At 47.9% G+C, this 23,828-nt stretch overlaps 1 protein-coding gene across 1 annotated transcript in view; it reads right to left on the reverse strand.

The window, feature by feature from the left end:
- Positions 1-23,828, reverse strand: part of ESYT1 (extended synaptotagmin 1) — a 1,383,482-nt gene that overhangs the window by 772,885 nt on the left and 586,769 nt on the right. The window contains exons 15-16 of the mRNA XM_069653762.1: positions 6,403-6,489; positions 6,148-6,297 (exon numbers count right to left, since the gene is read on the reverse strand). Coding sequence (XP_069509863.1) covers positions 6,148-6,297; positions 6,403-6,489 — 237 coding nt within the window. The remainder of the gene's footprint in view (positions 1-6,147; positions 6,298-6,402; positions 6,490-23,828) is intronic.

Below are 23,828 nucleotides of genomic sequence, written 5' to 3' on the forward strand. Positions count from 1 at the left end.
GGAAAGTTTCACAAACTTTCACCACAAGAGATAAGTTCTCTCAATTGGGTTGGCACAGTACCTTAGTATGAAGAAAAAGATGCAGCTGAAGACGTTGGTTCCTGGCAGTTCCTGCCGATCTCGCTGTTCCTGAGCCTCTGTCGTGGGGACAAGAGGGAGGACGTCGGGGGACTCCTGCACTGCATGCGGACGGGTCAAACAAGCTGGCAAAATGGAAGATCTTCGGTTCGAGTAGCTGTCGTCAAGCACACAAGCTGGTGTCCTTCCCCCTGGTTAATCCTAACCAGCTCTGAGAATGGTATCCAGGTGGCTTACGAGTTGATTGGTCCCACCAACTCAAAATGAAGAAGTAATCCTTGAAGGGGCTTCTCTGTCGAGATGAACTTGGCGATTCGGACCTGCAGCAGGGCTTCACCAGGCAAACCACCGGTCCAGGAGTTGCAGCAGCCGTTCTCTTCCAGCTCATCTTCGATTCTTTCGTTCCAGTGGTCGACTCGGCTTTCCAGTTCAGTTCAACTGCCTTTTAAACAGCTTTCTCCCTTTCATTCCAACCTAGCTGCCACTCACTCAGCAGGGTGGCTGTCCTTTTTGGACAGTCAGCCAGCCAATCACACCAGAGTGCATTTGGGTCTCCTAGGAGACTAAGCACAGGGAGTTTCGGGCACCTCCCACACTTCCTGCCCACCCAAGACACTCAGACGCCAGAGGTGGTCTTCAATCCTGAAGCCCACCAAAGGCATAAAAACAAAAGGACCAAACCTTTTTTGGCGCGCAGAGACAAACTCTAGAAGGACCTTTCCAAAAAGAAATGGCGAAAAAAGAAGACCGGAACCCGTTTAAACAAATGGGCTTAAGGCGTCATCTTGAAAAACATGGCTCCCGCAAACTTTTAGCTACTAGGGTTTGCGGTAGGGAAAAATCACGGTAGTTCGTTGTAAAACCACTGCCACCAGCCATTTTGATAGGAAAGGGTACAATTTGACTGCTACATGAGCTTCTAAGCATAGGGGATACTAGGTGACCCCTCCAGCACTCTATAGGCAGCTAGTGTGTGCTGGCTCTAGGAATTTAAAAAGACTAGTAAAGTCAATTTAACCTTACATTCTCTGGGAAACAATGCTTTATCCCAGAGAAGGTATTTAGACCTTTGGGAAGACTGAAAAGACATCCATGTGTCACTGCACTGAGGGTGCTGTGTAAAACACATGAACAGATGCCTATGGAGTTATCTTAAAACTCCATAATCAAAGAACACAAGAGTAAAACATATATCAAAATACATGGAAGAGTGGGAAAAAAGGCTCACACTCTTTCCAGGTTAAAAAAAATCAAGTCCTCAAAATCTAGCAAAGTTGCTGGGGTTCTCTAAGGTGAAGGGAATTAGCACATTATGAGAATTCTCCCTAACATCTTCACACTGCAGTTCAATATTATGCGTTGTCCTGGCTAACACGATATGGCCGCCTCAAAGGGAGATATGGAGCAATGTTTTCAGGACTTTCAGAAGAAACTCTCCACCTCATCCCAAATGCAATTTAACTAATTTACCAGTACATTCAAGTCAGAACTGGCAGGGATGAGGAAAGATGTATCCTCCCTCGGGAAAGGGTTGATAGAAATGAAAAAGCACTTCAAGACCTGACGCTTGACGGTTCTAAATTGGAGGAATTGCTGGAGCACTTAGCCAGGACAACGCATAATATTGAACTGCAGTGTGAAGATGTTAGGGAGAATTCTCAGAAATATGCTAATTCCTTCCACCTTAGAGACCCCCAGCAACTTTGCAGGATTTTGACGACATTTTTTTTTTTACCCAGTGAGAGTGAGACCCTTTTTCACACTCTCTCATATATTTTAATGTGATTTCTGAACTTTGTGTATCTTTTGGATATGGAGTCTGACAAACTCCATAGGCATCATCTTTTTCATTGTGTCACCCAGTACCTTCAGTACAGTGGCACAGGGAAGTCTTTCTGATTTCCCAAAGGTTTAAATACCTTCTCTGTGATAAACTACTGTTTCCCAGAAGCAGTCAAGTGAAATTGACTTTACTTACATTTGTAACTTTCTAGACCAAGCACACACTATTTTACAATAAGGTGCTGGAGGGGTTACCTAGTATCCCATTTGTCTAGCTTCTCATGTAACATTTATATGTTACCCTTTTCTCACTGAATGGCTGGTCGCAGCTGCAGTAAAGCACCCAAGGGTGCCATTTTTGTCAAAATGGCCCTGTCTTCTTTTATCGCCATTTCTTTGTGGAAATGTCCTTCTTGAGACTTACTCTGCGCGCTAAACCAGGTTTGGTCACATTGTTCGCTTTGCCTTTGGCGGGATTCAGGAGTGAAGCCCTCCTCTGGCTCCAGGGTGTCTGGGGTGGGCAGGAAGTGAGGGAGGAGCCCGAAACTCCCTGTGCCTAATCTCCTAGGAGACCCAAATGCACTCTGTAGTGATTGGCCAGCTGACTGTTCGTCAAGGGCAGCCACCCTGCTGGGTGACTGACAGCTAGGCTGCTATGAATGGGAGAGAACTGAATAAAAGACAAGGCTTTTGGCTTGGAAGGCAGAGTCGACCTCTGGACGAAGGAACTGAAGAAGAACTTGAAGAGGACGCCTGCTGCAACTCCTGGACTGCTGGTTTGCCTGGTGAAGCCCTGCTGCTGTGCTGAAACTCCAAATTTGTATCTACAGAGAAGCCCCTGCAAGGACAACTTCTCCCCTTGAGTTGGTGGACCAATCAACCCCAAAGTAAGCCACCTGGACATCCTTCTCGGATCTGGTTGAATTTCCACAGAGTTGCTGCTGGAAATCGAATAGCCAGGGAGAGTAACACCAGATTGTGTGCATTGCTTTTAAGTTGGCCAAGAGCTCCAGGAAGATCCTCCGGACTCCCAGGAAGCAGGGCTGACCTAGCCTGAGCCCCCTCAACAGAGCGCGGGACACCAGAAGCAGGGAAAGTCCATCTCAACAGGCAGGAACCGCAATGTATCTATATGCAGTAGTCGTGAGGAGCTGAAACACCGAAGTGCCACTTGGTTGAAAGATAACCGGCTGTGAGTGGTGACCGTCCCATTGCAGTGCAGGAGTCCCCAGAAGTACTCCCTCTTGTCCCCACGACTGAGGCCCAGGAACAGAGAGATCTGCAGAGCTGAACAGGAATAGAAGTCATCTGCTGCACTTTTTCTTCAATACAAAGGTACTGTAAAGTCTGAGAGGACTTACCTCTCATTGTAGAGTTGCTTGCAGCTTCTACTACTTACAGGTCTAATCAGCTTGTGGCCCTACATTTGATTCTTCTGTTCTTCAAAGTCTTCTAAAACATTGTGTAAAGACTTTTCTACTACCTACCAGAGGTGCTTCATCCTATATAAGACTTTTACCCATTGACTTTGGCCTAGCCTGATATACTGAATGACTCTGTTTAGGGGATCCAAAAGTATTTGCCTGCTTAAGAATATTTGTGGTCTCTTGTTTGTTCTAATAACCTTTTCCTTTTTCCAACTTCTAACAGTATTCTAAATGCAAACAGTAAGATATCAATGTACCCAGCACCCTAGCTATTGAAGTCACCGGAGGGAGTAGGCTGTGTCTATGGCCCATCCCAAAAGGGTCTTCACTGATTTTAGACTATTAAGAGTGTGTGTTTTGAAGTGTATTTGAGTGTTACTTTTATAGTGCTCCCTTCTGAAGAAGGCTTACTCTAACAGACTGATAAATAAATTAATAATTGTTTATTCAAGAAACCTTGTGTGTAAGTGTTTATTTGAATACTTGTCACTGTGAACCTCTGTGTACCTCCCCTACAGCTCACATTGAACCCTCTTGAGATAGGCCTGGCTGCTCAACACGCTATCAAACTGTGTAGTACAAGCTTCTATCAAAGGTTGGGTTTCCTATTACCTGTATTCAGAGTTGTTGTAGTGAACCCTAAGGGTACTGCATTCAATTTTGCCAAACAGTCTTTTCTCCCCTGAATATTTCCGACTTGGCACCAGTGCCCATAGGAGAGGTCTTCTCCTTTCGCAAGGTCAGTAACTTCATAAAATGATGGTTCTTGGTGTTCACTGTAGAAATAGGCCAAATAATAAGAGGTCTTTGTTTTGCATATAGGAAAGCGGCACAAATTTGTTGACCGTATTTCAAATAGAAGAATATTGCTCCGAAATCCTGCCCTGCATCATACACAAAGAATAAGCTCAGTAGTTTGCACCACAGGTAAATTGAATAAGACAGTTGTCGAACAGAGGAGTTCAGTGGTCCGAAGTAAGTTTAATATTTTGTAATTTCGAGTGTCTGCTCTGAGCAAATCTGGGGTACATCTGATTGACTCGAACATCAAATTAAAGTCCTGTGCTGATGAAGGCCCATTAAACAACTGACCAAGAACGTTTGGAAAAGCGTACCAAAGCATAGAGGCCGAAACATATGTCGACAAGAAACACAGCTGGAGTAACCAGCCTTCTTTTGCCTTTATGCAAAGGATACATGAATATTGTTGCCTCAGCATTATAATAACTTGATGTCTGTTGTAGAAACCCAAGGCAAGAGCTTGCATAGGTTTAATTTGTGCATAGTGATCAAAGGTGGGAACATACACTAGAGTTGGCATTTCATGTTATCCTTTGCTTCGACTTTCATGAAACACGTTAAAACTGTATTATATATACGGTGTGTCACAATTGATAAAGACATATCTTACTAACCCCTAGGCACACATTTTTTTGTAGAGTGTTGTTGATTGTTTGTAATGAAATGGTATTAAATGTGTTTGTTTTGTGTAACGGTTTTGAATCATGGTTGTTATTATAAATAACAAAAATAATATTAGCAAAGAATGAATAAACTTAACTTTTGAATAAGCAAATCTCTGTTTGAATACATTCTGGAAGCAAACAAGGCATAAAGTAGTGCATCTACACATTGTGTGCAATGTAAAGGGAGGGATAACCAGTTTCCTATCCTATATTTTGTGGGTGATTGGAGCCCAACATCTGGGAGTTAATCATGTCCAGTGTCACGCCTCCTCCCTGCCGCACCATTACCAGACAACATTCCAGATTCACATCCACCACCTCTAACCATGCACGCTTCATCCGGCGTGTTCCCCATAACATTCATCGCACTCAGCAACTGAATTACCAAGGACGGCTACGACCTTTCCTATACTGGAATCTGCCATGGCGCTTCTCTCCGGGACGGCACCCGTCCACGGGCGTCCGGAGACTACAATCCAGCGCACAAGGTGCTTCCGATCAGGTGACCAAACGCCGGCAACAGGCGGCCAATCCCCGGCAGACTCCCCGTGCAGCGTCGAGGGTCATGTGACGTGGATCCGCGTTTCCCTCGTGACTGTATCACGTGATTAATTCAACACAGTCAAAAGGACAGGGGAAACGCGGAACAAGCGCTTCACAGCTGCTTTTCGGAGTGCTGCACGGCGCTTTTGGATCTCGCTTAGAATTCGGATTTCTTGGACCACGGAACGTTTCACGGATTGCTTTTGGTCTCTTCCTCAGGCTCAGGCGAACATTAATCTTCAGGCTTCACGACCTTTGGCTTTGCACAAACTTTTGAACTTTGGATATTGGACCTTGGCTATTGTTTTCTTGGCTTTCGACCCTGGACTATTAACGGATTGTTTACGGATCATCCACTGGCTACCTGACTTTCAGGTGTACTCCATCAAGAGTGCCCACAAGGACCCTTCTGTTTCCCCTAACCCTTTGAGGCATCCTGACCAGCACATTTGGGTAAGCCCTTTAGCTTCTTCCGCCATATTGCACTGTGATCATTGTGACTGTCTGCCTTAATCATTTATTGCCTTACAATGGTCAGGGGGTCCTTCCGTTGTGTTCCTGGTTCCAGCTTGACGGCACTCCACACCTGTGGCCTCAAGAATTGCATCGGTAGTGATATTATTCTTACCAGTGTGGTACTTGGGGACGGAGGTATCTTCATCTACACGACCATCAAGATCATAACATCCAGACTGAAGATGCTGCAACCTGAGGTCATTTTCAACCACAATGCAAGGCCTGGCGCATCTCAGATTACCCAAAATACAACTTTGAATCTTAAAAAATAATGTACATGAGTGTCCTAGAGAGCTAGAGGTGGCTTTGGATCAGTGAGGTGTGTGTGTACTTACCCGCAAGACAAGCTTCATATAGATACGGCTGCCAGAACCAGAATTCTCCAGCTGAAATGCCTGATCCAGCGTCATGTGTTCAGCACTAAGCAAGCGGCTGAGGGGTATCTTCAGGGAGCCCAGGTTGACTTCCCGATCCTCATCTTTTACCTGAGTGGAAAAAGGGAGCAGCGATAAGGAAGGCGTGTGGTAAGAGGTCTCTTAAGAACAGTAGTTTCAGGACTAAAACAGTAAGACTAATTCTGGAAAACACACCTGAATGTCCAGATCTTGACTTTGTGGGTTGCCGACAAAAAAGCTGAATGGCTGCTCCCAGACAGGACTGCGGGTGCCCTGGATATTCTGAAGTGGGGTGAAAGCATACATTAAGTAAGAGCAAGCATCTGGAACACTCATTAACTCCACGACAGTCAGTGCTCCAGGATGATCGCCTACAAAGCTCCCAAGCCAGCCATCTTACATCGATTCCTTGGTACTCAGCCTGACAGCACTCCTGTATGACTCTCTAGACCTTTTACACACTCCTCTCTAATGCAACATCTCCCAGAGCTTGTAAAATCCAGTGCAATTACACCTGTGTCTTCCCTCTAGTCTTGACATGGCTTCCCTCTAGACATGCTTCCTGCACAATTCTTAGAATCTCTGGGTCATTGCTCAGACACTAATCTATAAAGGTCTCCAACAGCCCATGTCCCTACACCCCATCATGGCAGGTCCCCCAAGGGTACTGTTACAACATTCCTACGCTTCTCACATAGCTTGGGCGCCTATCACATTCTCCATAGCACCTCAAATCCAGCATTCGCAAATCCATATCTACAGATTGCCACAGTGAGTGGTCCTTTAAGAGTCTGCAGCTCACCATTGTCAACACTCCTGCACCATTCCAACAGCTTCCCCAAAGACAGTGCCCCTACACTATCCATTCACTAATGTTTATGTATTTATTTATTTCATTTATGTACTGCACATACAACCCAGAGGCAATGCTAAAATGGATTTTCAGAATAAACCCTGTGGACAGATTCTGAGAGGCCACCCAACTCTGGCAAACAGGAAAAGACACTAAGGTCTAGCCAAACTCTATCATATATTGTGGGATAAGGAAGGGCCCAGTTAAGCACTCATAGCACTCTTAATAATTTAAGTTATACAGAACAGATACAAAATACAGTAATATTTATTAGGCCCGGAACAAACTCTTTGGAATGAGAATCACAAGGAGTAAAACTACTAAACACGCACTATAAACTCTTCAGCGCACTTCAAAGCCCTCTGCATTGCCCATAAATCACTACACGGAACCGAAATCATCCAAACAAAAATAACCTAATATCAGCCTAGAAGAGACTTAAGATTCAGAACCGACCTCTAATTAGAAACATGACTCTACAAGAAAAGAAAAATCAGATAAACTGCCTTTTCCTATCTGAGAGCAAAGCTACAGAACTCGATCCCTAAGGAAATAAGATTGACAGAAGACGACCTAACTTTCAGAAAACCTCTAAAAACCTGGCTATTGAACTCAACAGGATAAACATTGACCAGCCATTTAACAACCACCCCATGAACGGACCCGCACAACCCATACAATCCCTGCTTCTACAGACCATAAACCGGGAAACAACGAAAGCAAGGGATACATTCAGAATGGAAAACAATAACATAACTCCAAATACCCAGAGATCACCCAAAACCCACTAACCACTTATTCTTTCCCACAATCCTCACATACAACACACGCCCAGAGGGGCTAGTGAATGAACCCACCAAAACATGCAAACCGCACATCACTCTAACCAAGCTACAAACCCAATCATATCAGAAAACAAACAACTCAAACACTGGACACCGCCCTTCCGGACACAACAAGACCAGTGCACAAAACAAATTACATCCCGAAAACTCACACCTACCAAAACCAGTTGCTCCTCCTTCTGCACGCATCAATATCTATCCTATCCCTGTTCCTCTCACTAAGTGAACCTACCCACTTTTCCTTACAAAGCCACGTGAGCACCTGGAGACCATGAAAATGGCAGCAGTGTGCAGCATAAATCCACTTAACATAACAAAAAATGACATATGTACATCCAACATGGGGTGTACCTGCTAAAGAGTACCACACTTTACTTTTAGACAGTTAAATCAGATGCAAGTAAGAACACTAGAACACTGTAAATGTAGTAAATCAGATGAAGAAATTAATATCAGTAGAAATAAACCAGTTAGAATCAGGTAAGTAATTACAGAACAGTAAAACCCTAGTACACTGCAGGGCTGGACAGACTCTGTGGGATAGCAGGAGATTTCCCAGTAGGTCTCTCTGACAAAGGGCCTCTTTTTGTACTTGGAAGGATACATACATTTACTGCCAGCAGTGGTTTATTGGTTAGGCTGGGTCAAGCAAGTGTATAGATTTGAATGTATTTATTCGAAGACTAGTCTATGTGAAGCAAATAAGGTATCTGCATAAAAGGAACTATCCAGGCATGCACAGTTCTTTAAGTTAGGGTGTGGTGCTGAGCTGCTGTCTGATTCTTCTACTGCGCAGTGGGACAGCACATGCTTTCAAAGAGCTGCAGCTTGCTGCTGTCCTTCCTGCCTCAACTCTCAAGTCTGGAACAGGAACACACTAAAGCAACAGTGAAGCACCAACAATAGGCACTCAGGCAACTGCAACACAACAGGCCAGTGTTCGTCACAGGTCCACTCCTCTCACTGATGATAATTCATCTAATCTGCACTGGACATGGGCCTCACGAGTGAGATGGAGCGGCTGGGTGAGCTGGTACAATAAATAGTATTTGTTAATGTATGAATTGCATAAATAAAGCACAATGTGATGTGTGCCCATCTGAGGCATGGTCGTCTAGGCCAGCCCTGCACATACACTAGTGGGATACTGTCTCTCTCTTCCAGGTTAATTCAATGATTGGTGGTAAATAGTAAGCACGTGCAAGCATATTAACGTGTGTGATCTGTGGTGCTGCTGTTGGCTGCAGCTTATTTTCTTAATCTACAAGTGGCTGAGTGGGTGGCATGACTGGAGCAATTGTGCACCCTGACCGTCATTGCTCTCTTGAAGGCTCTGAGAAACAGAATAATAGAGTATAGGGGTCTCTGACATCATCGATTTTTCCCCACTATCTTCTGTCTAGGTTGTTCAAAATGAAGAATGTTCTCTTTTGGGCACCGGGGAGTAACCATTAGGAGCTGGTTTCTTGAAACCTGACTTGTTCTACTGTTGGGGAACTGAGCTGGGAGGACTGATGTTTTTGAACCCACAAGCTTGATAACCTACACTGGTTGCCTGTACTTAATGTGTCTGCATCATGAAATTTCTCAAAAACCCAGGTCCCTCCTTAATAATGTTCTCTTCAGCCAGGTGCTCTTTCTCCGCCTTCATGGAATCCCTCAGTAGTGTGTTGACAAGTAGTTGATTCAGCCTGGAAAGGGAACTGGAAGGGTTGGTCAAGTCAAACATTCACAATGGCGTGCCAAACGGCATTAAAAATGGTGCTTTACCATCCCACTGTGATTCTCGCAGTACATTTTATTATACTTCTTATTACTAAAGGCAAGTTATCCACCCAGCTATCCCCAGAGGATTTAGTCAGGGCCTGTATTATATTCCCATCTGCCCTCTTAATTATCGCATTGGTTTGAGGCCAAAACAGGTTTGAGAACTGCAAGAAAAATCCCCAACATGACAGTAAGTCTCTTCAGGCTTTGCCCAAAAACTCTGGTTCATTGCCAGCTTGGAGTTTTATGTGCAGTCATAGCTAATTGAGATCGCAAATCCTTTGACTTCTTTGCAGTCAACGCTCCTCTGGGGAATGATCCAAGAAAATCTAGTACACAAAATCTACTATAATCAACAAGCACTTGTTAACTGCTACCAAGGGTCCAATGTGGTCCATGAATATGGTTTCAAATGGTACTGTTGCCCTTAGTAGAGGAGCTTTGTTTGGCGTACTGGTAGGATCTACAGTGATTTGCAAGCCGCTACCTGATCCTGACCGTGGGGGTGGCTACAGGAGGGACGATCGCATGGGAGGAGACAACTACCAGAGAGATGTCATGACTTCATTGGCCAAGACACGGTATCCCCCCTTTGCCATGAGGAAGACCCTCTAATACCCAAGCCCTTTATGGCCTATTGTCATCTGTTTGTTCCTTTTTGTAAAGGAAATCAAGAAACCTCTTCCCCATATTCTTTATGTAGCGTGGTGATCTTCCAACGCACCTTATTGGGAGACAGGTGTAGGTGGGCACACAATAGATAGCTTAATCTTTCACCTATAACTTGACCCGCCTCTTACCCGTCTCCAAATTCCCACTCCCCTGGGCTCAAGATCACCCCGGTGTACCTCGCTAGGAAGGTGTTAAGGGTAGGGAAGATCAAAAAGTTAGGGCACGCAGGTTCCCCAAATACCCCTAAGGAGAAAACACATGGTTAGAGTAACTGGATCACGAAAGGAAAGGCAGACAAAGAAATGCTGGTGTATGGTTCTTTTTAGTTGGTAAAAGCTTACTTAACATGGACATTTTTTTCCGTGTTCCAATAGGTAATGAAAGAACCAGCAACATTAGGGGAAGGGAATGTGATGAATCCAATGTAGTCATCACTGATTCACCAGCGATAGCCACCTCCCATGTGGCCAGGGGATGGCAGCCGTTACCTGACCCTGACCATCGTGGCGGCTATAAGAGGGAGGATCACATGGGAGGAGACAACTACCGGAGAGATGTCATAACTTCATTGGACAAGACGCAGTATGGAACAAGTTACTTACCTGTAACTATTGTTCTCCAGCATGGGTCTGGCATGGATTCACATGCTCATGATTATTCCCTGTCGTGAGGCCGGGAATCCTCGGTAATAGAAAAACAGTTTTACTTTCACTTACAAAACTCTTTTTCTCTCATAAACCAATCGCTGTCTTCTGGGTCATACTGCCCCCAGCCAATGACAGTCCTCTCCCTAAGCCCATACCCTAGCAGCTATCTTCAGATCTGGTAAGCACGTAAAGTGGCAGTATAACCAAGAAGAGCCGCAGAGGGGAAGGAGGGAGGGTTTGCATGTGAATCCATGTCAGACCCATGCTGGAGAACAATAGTTACAGGTAAGTAACTTGTTCCTTCTCCAGAATGGGGTCTGGCATGGATTCACATGTTCATGAAAAACGAATACACAGCAGTACAACATTACACAACCACAGGAGATGGCAAGGCTCAACAGAAGCAATTCACTCTTACCTCTGGAACAGACTCACCTCAAGCGAACAGGTTGCATAGCACTGCTTGGCCAACCCTGGACTCCTCATTGGAATCCCTGTCAACGCAGTAGAACTTTGTGAAGAAGTGCATGGACCTCCACATAGCATCCCTGCAAATGTCCAGCAGGGGCACACCAGCCAGGAACGCCGTTCTCGCAGCAATCACTCTGATGGAATGGGCTCTCGGACGGCTGGACAGTGGTCGGTTCACCAACCGATGGCAGTGCATGATGCAGCCGGATAGCCACCTTCAGATGGAAGCTTTGGACAAAGCCTTCTCATGGTTCGCAGGACCAAAGTTCACGAACAGCTGTGAAGTCTTTCGAAAACTCTTCGCGCGTGCCACGTACAACTTCAGGGCATGAGCAACATCCAGCGAGTGCAAGGCTCTCTCAGCCAGAGCTGAAGGTTTCGGGAAAGAAAACAGGTAACTTCAAAGGTTCGTTGAGGTGGAATTCAGACAGAACCTTCGGCATGAAAGAGGAGTGCGTCCACAGCACCACCCTCTTTTCGTGGAAAGTCAGGTACAGCGGATTGCAGGACAGGGCCTGTATCTCACCCACCCTCCTGGCAGAGGTGATGGCCACAAGGAAAGACGTTTTCCACGAGAGGAACTTGAGAGAGGCCTGATGAATAGGCTTGAAGGGGGCCCCCATGAGCCTCATCAGAACCAAGTTGAGTTCCCACGCTGGGGCAGGTACCTTCACTGTCGGGAAAGATAGAAAAAGTCCTTTGATGAACTCCTTGATGAGCCGATGAGACCAAAGTGAAGACCTTTCTGGAGACCTGGAGTAGCGGGAGATACCCGCCAGATGTACTTTGATCGAGCCGTGCACCGGTTCGGAAGAATCGGCCGGGCTGTGACCCTCAGAGGGGTCATCTTCTGCAACCGGCACCACATAGCAAAATGCTTCCACTTGTGCCCGTAGCACTTCAGAGTCGACGATTCCCTGGCCTTGGTGAGGATCTCCCTGTAGTCAGCTGGCAACTCATATCCTCCAAACTCTAGGGCTGCAGGAGCCAAGCCTCATTTTGTGCAATCCTGGGTCATGACGCAGGATTGCGCCTCCATCTCTGGTGAGAAGATCCGGCACTGCTAGTAGCTTGACTTGTGACGACGGTGACAGGCTGAGAAGGTCTGGGTAACAAATCTGCCTCGGCCACACCGGGGCAACGAGTATCATCTTACACTGACACTGTCTGAGTATGTTGAAGTCGTAGCAGGAGAGGCAACGGAGGAAACACTTATAGAAACATCCCTTCCCACGGCAAGCAGAATGCATCCCCGGGCTCCTCAGCTGATGCAATCTGCGGGCAAACCTCTGGCATTTGGAGTTCGCTGCTGTCGCAAACAGGCTGATCTGGGGCCTGCCCCACTTGGTGAAGATGTGGTCCACCTGGTCCTGCCAAAGTTCCCACTCGTGGCAGGAGCGCAACTCCCTGCTAAGGGAGTCCGCAATGGTGTTATTGACTCCCGCTAGGTGAAAGGGGACGAGCAACATTTCTTGTCGGATGGCCCAGCACCACAGTTCCTGCGATTCCTTGGAGAGGGCCGGGGGGGCAATTTCCCCCTTGTTTCCTGATGTAGAACATTGTGGTACTGTTGTCTATGAGGATCCTCACTACCTTGCCCTTCAGAGACAGAAGGAACGACTTGAGGGCCCAGAAGACTGCCGTAGCTCCAGGATGTTGATGTGGAGGTCCTTCTCCTCCGGCAGCAACAGGACTCTGGTGTGAAGACGTCCACTGTGGGCTTCCCAGACTTTCAGGGAAGCGTGCGTCGTGACCGTCTCCTGGAACAGAGGGTTCTGAAACCCCGTGCCACGGGCGATGTTGGAGCGGTCGCCCCACCACCTTATCGCCCGATGGAACTCGTCATACAGAGTGATCTTGTCCGTGAAGTTTCCGGATACCTGCACCCAGCGAGGATCCAGGAACTCCTGAACAGGTCGCATCTGCAACCTGCAGAGCCGGATGAGGTAGATGTAGGACATCATATCTAGCAATGACTTGATGGTCTGCACTGCGGCCGTCTTCATCCACAACAGCCGCGGCACCTTCTGCTGAATGGCCGCTACCATCCCCTCCGAGGGCGATGCTAAGCAGGACACTGTATCGAGCCTGGCTCCCAGGAACAGCGTTTTCTGCGATAGTGTTAAGCAGTACTTTGAATAATTGATGGAGAATCCCAGATCCGTCAGCAGCTTGAAGGCTGCCTCCGTGTGTCCGATGGCCAACTCCCAGACGAGCCAGTCATCAAGGTATGGGTATACATGAATCCCCTGTAGACGCAGATGGGCTGCTACCGGTGCCTGTCACTTCGTGAACACTCTGGGGGCTGATTTTAAGCCAAAGGGCAGGGCCTTTAAATGTTAGTGCTGTCCCTGCACTACGAAGCGTAGAAACTTGCAGTGTTTCCTGTGAATGGGGACGTGTAAGTAGATATCCTCCAGGTCCAGCAACGTCAAGAAATCCCTTTTCCAGTTGGCCAAGCACGTGCTGCAACATGACCATCCTGAATGTATGAGACTTGAGGTACTTGTTTAGACGTCGGAGGTCTAGAATGGGCCCCCAAACCCCATCTACTTTCTGACCAAGAAGTATCTGGTGTAGACTCCGGAACCCCAGAGTCGCTGGGGAAATAACTCTATCGCCCTTTTTTCGCAGCATGGCCCATACTTCCGCCAAGAGCTGATGGACGTGTTGCTCCTGACGGGCCACCGGCAGGATCCGCGGACACCTGTGCTGAAATTCCAGGGTATGTCCTTGGTTGAGAGCGTCCAGCACTCATCTGTCATTGGTTATCTTTTCCCACTCGCTGATGAACCTCGTCAGCCAGCCTCCCACCGGGGTGCACGGGTGGGGGCCAAACTTCCTGGCCCGGTTAAGGCTTCTTTCAACGTCAGCATACTGCTTTGCAGGCGACGACGCACACTTCCTCCTCCGTAGACCTGGCAACAGCCTCTGTGGGCTTCCTAGGTCATGGATCTGGAAAGCTGACGGTATAAGAAGGAGAAACTTTCCGACGCCCTGCCCGACTTTCCTCTGGAACAACGAAAGGAAGAGCGGTGCTGTGGGAGGGTGCCCATCGCAGGGGCAGTCTCCGTAACCGCCTATATGGCCTGCAGGGACTCGGCAATACCCTTCCCGAAAAGGTTATCTCCATCAAAAGGCATGTACAATACCTTCATTTGGACCTCCTGACGGAAATTTGTGGCCTTCAGCCAGCCTTGGCGATGATGGCAGACACTGTTCCCCATCTGGCGGAACCCTGTGTCAGGAACGTCCAGTGCCACTGCGATCCGAGGCTATCTCTCCCTCCTGGAAGAGGGCGGTCGGCTCCATCCTCTTGTCATCAGGGAAGAACTCCAGGATAGGGCCCAGCTTGTACAACTGCTCCCAGTCGTATCTCGCTAGGATTGTCAGTGCTTTGGCCGCCTTGATGGTGGACACTGTGGTGTAGATTACCTTCCTCCCCATGGCGTCCAACTTCTTACCTTCCCTGTCCGTAGGTACTGACGACGACGAGGACAGGTTAGATGACCTCATCGCAATCGCTGAAACCACTGAGTCCAGCGATGGTTGCAACCTCAGGCACTTGGGGGTGGATTCCGGTACCTGGTACTTCTTCTCCAGCCTATCTCGCTTGGGTGGAGCCATGCAAGCATTCTTCAAGAGGGCCAGGCCCTCCTCCTACACATCATCCAGAAGAGGAACCACCATGATTGTCTTCCTCTTGGCCTTACGCTTCTGGTACAGGAACCTCTCCTACCTGGTCTCCTCGGGCGCGAGCTGGAACAGCTTGGAGGCTTTGGTGATCATAGAATGGAACGATCCTACCTCGTCCGGGGGCGACGCCCTATGCTGCGGGGATCTGCTGCCCGATCTGGTGATATCATCGTCCGTCGTTGTGGCTGTACCCGTCCCCGTACCCATGTCCGGTATGTTGGGGGAGATGGGACCCGAAGCGGGTATGGAGGCTGAAAAAGGGGTGTCGGATGCCACTTTCTTTTCTTTGTCAGTTGATCAGAGGCCTGGAGGACCATAGGAACAGGCCCTTGTGGCATCCTCTTCTGGATCTCCGACTGTCATGATCTCTGCTTCCAAAAGGTCAGGGTTTTCCCAACTCCCTTGGAAGCAGATCCATAACCCAGGTTCCGAGTGCCAACCAGTCCCAATTGGGACCTTTTGGACCCAGTCCTGGCACCAGTGGCACCAGGCTCATAAATATGCCCAGTCCCAGCGCTGGAAGCGCCGGGCTCATAATGCTTGGGTGGACTTACCTGCAGCAGACCATGCTGCTTACTTGCCTGCCAGTTGAGCCTCTGATCCTCTTCTGTTTGGAACTACTTTTCCTGTTGGGTGGGGCAGGAGCCACTCCCTAGATTCAGAACACTGGAACTCTTCTGGAAAGCAGGAACTCTTTTCTTACCTAGGCGTGGCTGTGGAAGGAGACACCTAAGCACTACAGGAGGCTATTTAAACCACACCCGATGGATGAATCTTGCTTTGCGTTATTCTGCATCCTCTGCAGCAGAACGCTCATCGTGTCTTCTGCATCTGATCCTGGGCCTAAGGAAAAAGGCTTACCATCCTGAATCCAGTCTTCAGCAACACCTATAAAGACAAGAAAGAACAGGTTAGCATTACGGTCTTCAGTGACAGCTCTTCACTTACCTGGTCCATCGGCTGTCACCAACGCTTCGGCGCTGCATCCCGCATCTGAAAGACAAAACAAGGTGCGTTTAAAGACATTGGGGAACTTTAATACTCACGTGCCATTACTCCTTTCCACATCTAACCCAGTGGGTATTCCGGCACCCTGCAGCCGCTCCGAACTTGTACCTGCAAAATAAAAAGACAGTTAGAGCGCATCGTGAAGCAGGCAACAAGCGCTTACTTACGTGCTTCGAGGCGCTTCTATTCATCACACGGGCTCCATCTTCAACTCACTTCAGCCCGTCATCCACCATCGCCGGAACCCTGCAAAACAAGAAACATCATTACTAAAGACTTTAAAGACATTAGAATTACTCGAAACTTACCATTCGTGCAGTAAACGACGGACAGCAGTCCTCTGAAGTCAAGAGGCCTGCTCCCCTTATCCAGTGAAGAAACTGGTTACAGCACCCTGCCCCGAGGCAGATGGAGAGCACGGCGTTCACTTACCTAAGACATTTTACCCTTCAAGTCAGACATACAGTGCACAGAGGTCCAGCCCAAAGAGCCAGCCGTGTGTTACACATCACCTTTGCAGATACGGTATACGCCCAGTCAAGACCGGCGCCCCTACGGGAATCAGGTGAGCGTTACAGAACGCAAAGCCTACCACAAAACTCCCGTCCAGGCGCTATGGAAACCTCGGATACTGACCAGCTAGCCCAGTTACTTGGGGAACTAAGGGCAGAAGTGCATGCAGCCCGTCAGGAAACGAACGCTCTAAGAAGGGAACTGATTATTTCCAAGGAGCGAACAGATGATCTCGCTAGACAATTGCTACAGTCACAAGCCGGACAGACCCCGTTACCCGCATCTGGGGGAAATCTTCCTTCTACATCCTCTATGAATCCAGTGCAGATCAACCTACCTGGGAATGTACCTCTGGCTCCGCCCGAACGATTTTCTGGTGACCCAAAGAGGTTTGCAGTATTTATCAATCAGTGCCGGTTGCATTTCTTATGCCGGCCAGCAGCCTTTCCAACTGATCAAGCTAAAGTAGCTTTCGTGCTTTCGTACCTTAGTGGCAATGCGGCAGACTGGTCGATCCCTCTAGTAAATCAAGATGATCCGGTCCTCCATGATTTTCAAGCTTTTCAGCTCAGTATGGAAAAACTGTTCGCAAGACATTCACAGGGGCAGGCCTTGGACAATGAGCTTCTTTCGTTGCGACAAGGTAATCAAGACCTTTTGGCTTATATTGCGTCTTTCAACAGACTGATAGTGGAAACTCAATGGCCTGAGGACAAAAGGATTACGCTGTTTTATAGAGGTCTACGTGGAGAGCTCAAAGATGTGTTAGCCCAAGTAGTGAATCCCCCACAAGATTGTTCGGACTATATAGAGTTAGTCGTTCAAATAGATCACAGACTGCAGAACAGGAAGGCCGATCGTTCCAAGTTTGATGCTCGAGTATTTTCCAAACCGCCAACTCCTTCCAAAGGAGTAGACTCCGGGGAACCCATGCAAATAGGGGGTCTGAAAGGTCCTCTAACACAAACGGAGCGGGAAAGGAGAAAACAGTTGCAATTATGCCTCTATTGCGGAAACTCAGGGCACTTTCTTCGAGACTGTCCGGTGAAACCTGCCAAGAAGGCAGTAGGAGCTGCAGTTACCAAAGTTACAAACTCTGAGCAGGGAAACGACCTCGCCCGACAAGAATAGAGGTCCTCTTGCCGAGCGTGAAAACCAGTTCCGTGACCTCGCATTTCGTGATACCTATGGTCCTCATTAGCCCTGATAATCCGGATCGATTACATGCAATTGAAGCTTACGTCGACAGCGGTGCCATCGCCAATTATGTGGATCATGAAATGGTTTTGAGGATGAATCTAACTCTTTGTCCCAAGGCTGTAAAGGACGTCATTACTACGGTGGATGGTACGGAGATAGCCTCCGGGCCAGTAACGCATACCACTCAAGAGGTGACGCTAGTAAGTCAAGATGGACACCATGAGAAGATCGTGTTCGATGTGATCAAGGCCCCTCAGTTTCAGATTATTCTAGGAATACCTTGGTTAGAGAAACACAATCCTCTGATCGATTGGCGAGCAAGAACGGTCCAGTTTCCAGAATGTGTCTCTACTTGTCACCCTCTACCTGGTGTTGCACTGGCAGCAATTTCTTCAGAGACTTCCCAGTTACCTCCCGAATACCTAGAATACCAAGATGTTTTCCGGAAGGATCAGGCTAACTCTCTACCTCCTCATAGGTCTTATGACTGCCAGATAGACCTCATACCTGGATCTACTCCTCCTTGTAGTAGAATTTATGCCCTCACCGAGCCTGAGAACCTTCACCTTCGACAATACCTGGATCAATACCTGGCAAATGGGTTTATTCGTCCTTCCAAGTCCCCTGCTTCTTCAGCTTTGTTCTTCGTTCCAAAAAAGTAAGGAGACCTTAGAACTTGTATAGATTATCGCTCCCTGAACCAGATCACCGTTAAGAATAGATATCCATTACCTTTGATCCCTGAACTCCTGGACCAAGTCAGAAAAGCATGCATATATACTAAGCTGGATCTTAGAGGAGCTTACCACTTGGTACGAGTAAAAGAGGGCGATGAATGGAAGACGGCCTTCCGCACCAAGTATGGGCTATTTGAATATCAGGTCATGCCCTTCGGACTTTGCAATGCCCCGGCCGCCTTTCAATATTTTATGAACGATGTCCTCAGAGAGCTCATAGATGTGTGTGTTGTTGTTTACATTGACGACATCCTCGTTTATTCTTCATCGGAATCTGAACATCGGAAACACGTGAAAATGGTCCTCGAAAGATTGCGTCAACACAAACTTTTCGCTAAGTTGGAAAAATGTGTTTTCAACGTGACTGAAGTTGAATTCTTGGGATTCATATTAACACCTGGCGGAGTGCGTATGGATTCAAAGAAGGTCGATGCAGTTCTCAAATGGCCATCACCATCCTCCGTAAAAGGTGTGCAAAGCATGTTAGGCTTCGCTAACTTTTACCGCAGTTTTATCCCCGAATTCTCTCGAATAGTCCAGCCCATCACTGCCTTGTTAAAGAAAAACAAACGTTTTGAATGGTCTACCGAGGCGGAACAAGCTTTCCAGGATTTGAAGACTAAATTTATCTCTGCACCAATCTTAAAACACCCTCGCCCCGAACTCCCCTACATCGTGGAAACTGATGCTTCAAGCCTTGCCATGGGGGCAGTTCTATCACAAAAGGACCCGGTAACCAATCAGTTGCATCCCGTGGCATTTTGGTCCCGCAAATTCTCGCCTCCTGAAATCAATTACACGATTACTGACAAGGAACTTCTGGCTATCAAGTCTGCCTTTAAGGCTTGGCGGCATTATCTGCTGGGGGCCCGACACACCGTTACTGTGATTACGGATCACCGAAACCTGCAATATTTGAAAACCGCAAAAGCCCAATCCTCTAGACAACTCCGTTGGGCATTATTCTTTGCCGAGTTTGACTTCATAATTACCTATCGACCTGGTACAAAGAACGGTAAAGCTGATGCCCTTTCTCGGATGGGAGTGGAAGAACACTTGATCAACCCTAAACCTGTACCAATCATTCCCGAACAAAGAATTCTGGGTGTAATCGCCACAGAATCCATAGAGGAAGTTAAGGATAAGGCCAGGCAACTTGTAACTCCAGCAGACATACAGAATTGGCATCTGCAGGGAAAGGACTTTGCAGTAAAGGACAACTTATTGTATTTCCAAGAACGATTATACCTACCCAGCACAGATTTACAGAAAAAAGTAATCTCTTGTTATCACGATTCTTTAATGGAAGGACATCCCGGTATGGCCAAGACCTCAGAAAAGATCAAGCGCTACTTCTGGTGGCCGTCTTGGAAAAAAGATATCAGAGACTTTATAATGTCCTGTGGAGTATGCGCCCAAAACAAGAGTCAAAAGGAAAGACCAGCAGGCCTCTTACGCCCTATTGACATCCCACCTCGCCCTTGGCATACGCTTTCTATGGACTTCATCACCGATCTACCTCCATGCTCCGGATACAATACGATTCTAGTAATCGTGGACTTATTCTCCAAGATGGCGCATTTCATTCCGCTCAAAGGCTTGCCAACAGCAGCAACTCTGGCCCGAGAATTTCTCTAAAACATCGTCCGACTGCACGGTTTTCCTTCGGTTCTAATTTCGGATCGAGGTAGTCAATTTATTTCTCATTTTTGGCGAAGTTGCTGTCGGTCGGCTCAAATTGATGTGAGACTATCGACCAGTCACCACCCTCAGACCGACGGACAAACCGAGAGGACCAATCAAACTCTGGAACAGTATTTACGCTGCATGCTGCAACAAACTGAAAAAACTTGGAAAGACATCCTTTGGATAGCCGAATATGCCTACAATAACTCTGTCCATTTGGGAACTGGGAAAACCCCGTTTTTTCTTTTGTACGGCAGTCACCCTCGAACCTCGGAGTTGGATCCCCTCCAAGATCTTGAAACACCAGCAGTAGACTACCTGCATTCTACAATCACCCAAGCCTTTAAGGAAGCTGTTTCTCACCTTCAAAGGGCTAAAGAACAATACAAGAAAGGAGCAGATCAACATCGGAAGGAAGCCCCTCACTATCAAGTAGGGGATCAAGTCTGGTTATCCACCAAATATCTACCTCTAAAAGGGCCACGCACATTCAACCCAAGATACCTTGGTCCCAATTCCATCACTACCATAGTAAACCCAGTAGCGGTCAAGTTGGACTTGCCCCCACACATGAAGATACATCCGGTCTTCCACGTCTCTCTATTAAAACCTGTGCAACCTCAAACCCGACTAACTAAATCTCCAAAACCTATCCTAGTTGATGGAGAACTCGAGTTTGAAGTCAAAAGAATTCTGGACTCCAAGATCTCCAAATCTAAACTATTTTACCTAATTGACTGGAAAGGCTACGGCCCCCAAGAGAGATCCTGGGAACCTGCTGAATATGTCCACGCTCCTCGCCTAATCAAAAGATTTCACCGAACATTTCCTGACAAGCCAAAACCCCCGGAGAAGCCCGGTTTGGGAGGGGCCTTGAGGGGGGGTACTGTCATGATCTCTGCTTCCAAAAGGTCAGGGTTTTCCCAACTCCCTTGGAAGCAGATCCATAACCCAGGTTCCGAGTGCCAACCAGTCCCAATTGGGACCTTTTGGACCCAGACCTGGCACCAGTGGCACCAGGCTCATAAATATGCCCAGTCCCAGCGCTGGAAGCGCCGGGCTCATAATGCTTGGGTGGACTTACATGCAGCAGACCATGCTGCTTACTTGCCTGCCAGTTGAGCCTCTGATCCTCTTCTGTTTGGAACTACTTTTCCTGTTGGGTGGGGCAGGAGCCACTCCCTAGATTCAGAACACTGGAACTCTTCTGTAAAGCAGGAACTCTTTTCTTACCTAGGCGTGGCTGTGGAAGGAGACACCTAAGCACTACAGGAGGCTATTTAAACCACACCCGATGGATGAATCTTGCTTTGCGTTATTCTGCATCCTCTGCAGCAGAACGCTCATCGTGTCTTCTGCATCTGATCCTGGGCCTAAGGAAAAAGGCTTACCATCCTGAATCCAGTCTTCAGCAACACCTATAAAGACAAGAAAGAACAGGTTAGCATTACGGTCTTCAGTGACAGCTCTTCACTTACCTGGTCCATCGGCTGTCACCAACGCTTCAGCGCTGCATCCCGCATCTGAAAGACAAAACAAGGTGCGTTTAAAGACATTGGGGAACTTTAATACTCACGTGCCATTACTCCTTTCCACATCTAACCCAGTGGGTATTCTGGCACCCTGCAGCCGCTCCGAACTTGTACCTGCAAAATAAAATGACAGTTAGAGTGCATCGTGAAGCAGGCAACAAGCGCTTACTTACGTGCTTCCAGGCGCTTCTATTCATCACACGGGCTCCATCTTCAACTCACTTCAGCCCGTCATCCGCCATCGCCGGAACCCTGCAAAACAAGAAACATCATTACTAAAGACTTTAAAGACATTAGAATTACTCGAAACTTACCGTTCGTGCAGTAAACGACGGACAGCAGTCCTCTGAAGTCAAGAGGCCTGCTCCCCTTATCCAGTGAAGAAACTGGTTACAGCACCCTGCCCCGAGGCAGATGGAGAGCACGGCGTTCACTTACCTAAGACATCTTACCCTTCAAGTCAGACATACAGTGCACAGAGGTCCAGCCCAAAGAGCCAGCCGTGTGTTACACATCACCTTTGCAGATCCGGTATACGCCCAGTCAAGACCGGCGCCCCTACGGGAATCAGGTGAGCGTTACACCGACACCAAGGTGTGAAGAGTTGATCGGATGTCCAGAGACACATCTCTCGGAAGAACTGGTGTGATCGGAACACTAGGCCCTGCGCAACACTAGGCCCTGCCCCTTCCTTGTCACTGTCGCCCTTGTCACCGGCATCCTCTTCCATGTCCTCGTGGACCGTGGGCCACGGCCTGGGACTGATCCAGGGCCTCCTTGCCCCTCCCTTTTTTCCAATCTGCGGCGCTGAACCCGGGTTCTGAGGCGGTATCCCCTTCTCCGGAGTGCCAGTACACCTTGTCAAAGTCACCACGGCGGCATCTCGCCTCAGAGGGAGGGATAACTTTGGCGCTGTGGGTGCTACCCTCTCAGGGTCAGCCCTTTTAGCTTTCGAAAGAGCAGCCGCCGCCAGCTCTATCGTCAACAAAGACTTTTTGGGAAGCTCGGCCTTCTTCTCCTCCGTCCACGGCTTCTCTGAATTCTCCCGCCGCTTAGATGATTTTTTCTTCGAGGAGGAGCTTGATTGCCGGCTGGTGGAGTGTGATGTCGATGGCGCTCTGTCTGCCATAGGATCCGCTTATGCAGGGACCCCGGTGGACCCAGATTTAGAAGCCCCACCTCGTAGCAACCAGCTTTAGGTGAGGCATGCCCCTGCACTGGGCACGGGTTAGGGGCCTTTGTGTTCAGCCATGCAGCCAGTCTACTGTGCCTGTCCTCTGTCGTCTTCTTGGAGAATCCGCAGCATATCTCGCAATCTCCTTCCTTGTGGTCCAGATGCAGGCAGTAGAGGCATTGTAGGTGCTTGTCCTCCACAAACACATTTCAGAGCCCGCACTTGGTGCACGGCTTGAAGAGGGATCTTCCTTCTTTCTTTTCCTCCGTCATGGTCGGAGGGCGCGAAGTAGGCCCAATGGCCTTCTGGAAACTTTGACAATCTTTGCAATTGAGGGGCACAGAACTTCACTAACAACGGGTCCTCGCTGTCGGCAAATGGAGAGAAGAGCACACGGGCTCTTTCGGAACAAAAATAGAACCTTTTTCCTTAAAAAAACCAGGGGACTCCCAACACTCAAGCGTGCGGTAAAAATCGAAGGCTGCCAGGGGAGGGGCATAGGAAGAGGACTGTCATTGGTTGGAGGCGGTATGTTTCAGAGGACAATGAATGGTTTATGGGAAAAGAATAAGTAATTTAGCCATGGTAAGGTTCTTTCCACTGGATGCTCCTACCACGCATTCCTTATCTTTGATATTTCCTAATATCCAGCTTGCTGCTTCGGAATTTTTTTTCCCAGTAGAGGGTGCTGTGCATCGATGCCTGTAGAGTCGATGTCCCTCAGAGGCCTCCGTCCCGATGTCGTCACCATTACAGGTATAAGTAGAGTGAGAAAAATCCATTGCTCAGTTCCGTTTTGAAGAGCGAAGCATTGTCCTGA

The sequence above is a fragment of the Ambystoma mexicanum genome, chromosome 3q (assembly GCF_040938575.1).
Source record: "Ambystoma mexicanum isolate Mex_15411 chromosome 3q, UKY_AmexF1_1, whole genome shotgun sequence".
Classification (NCBI taxonomy): Eukaryota; Metazoa; Chordata; class Amphibia; order Caudata; family Ambystomatidae; genus Ambystoma; species Ambystoma mexicanum.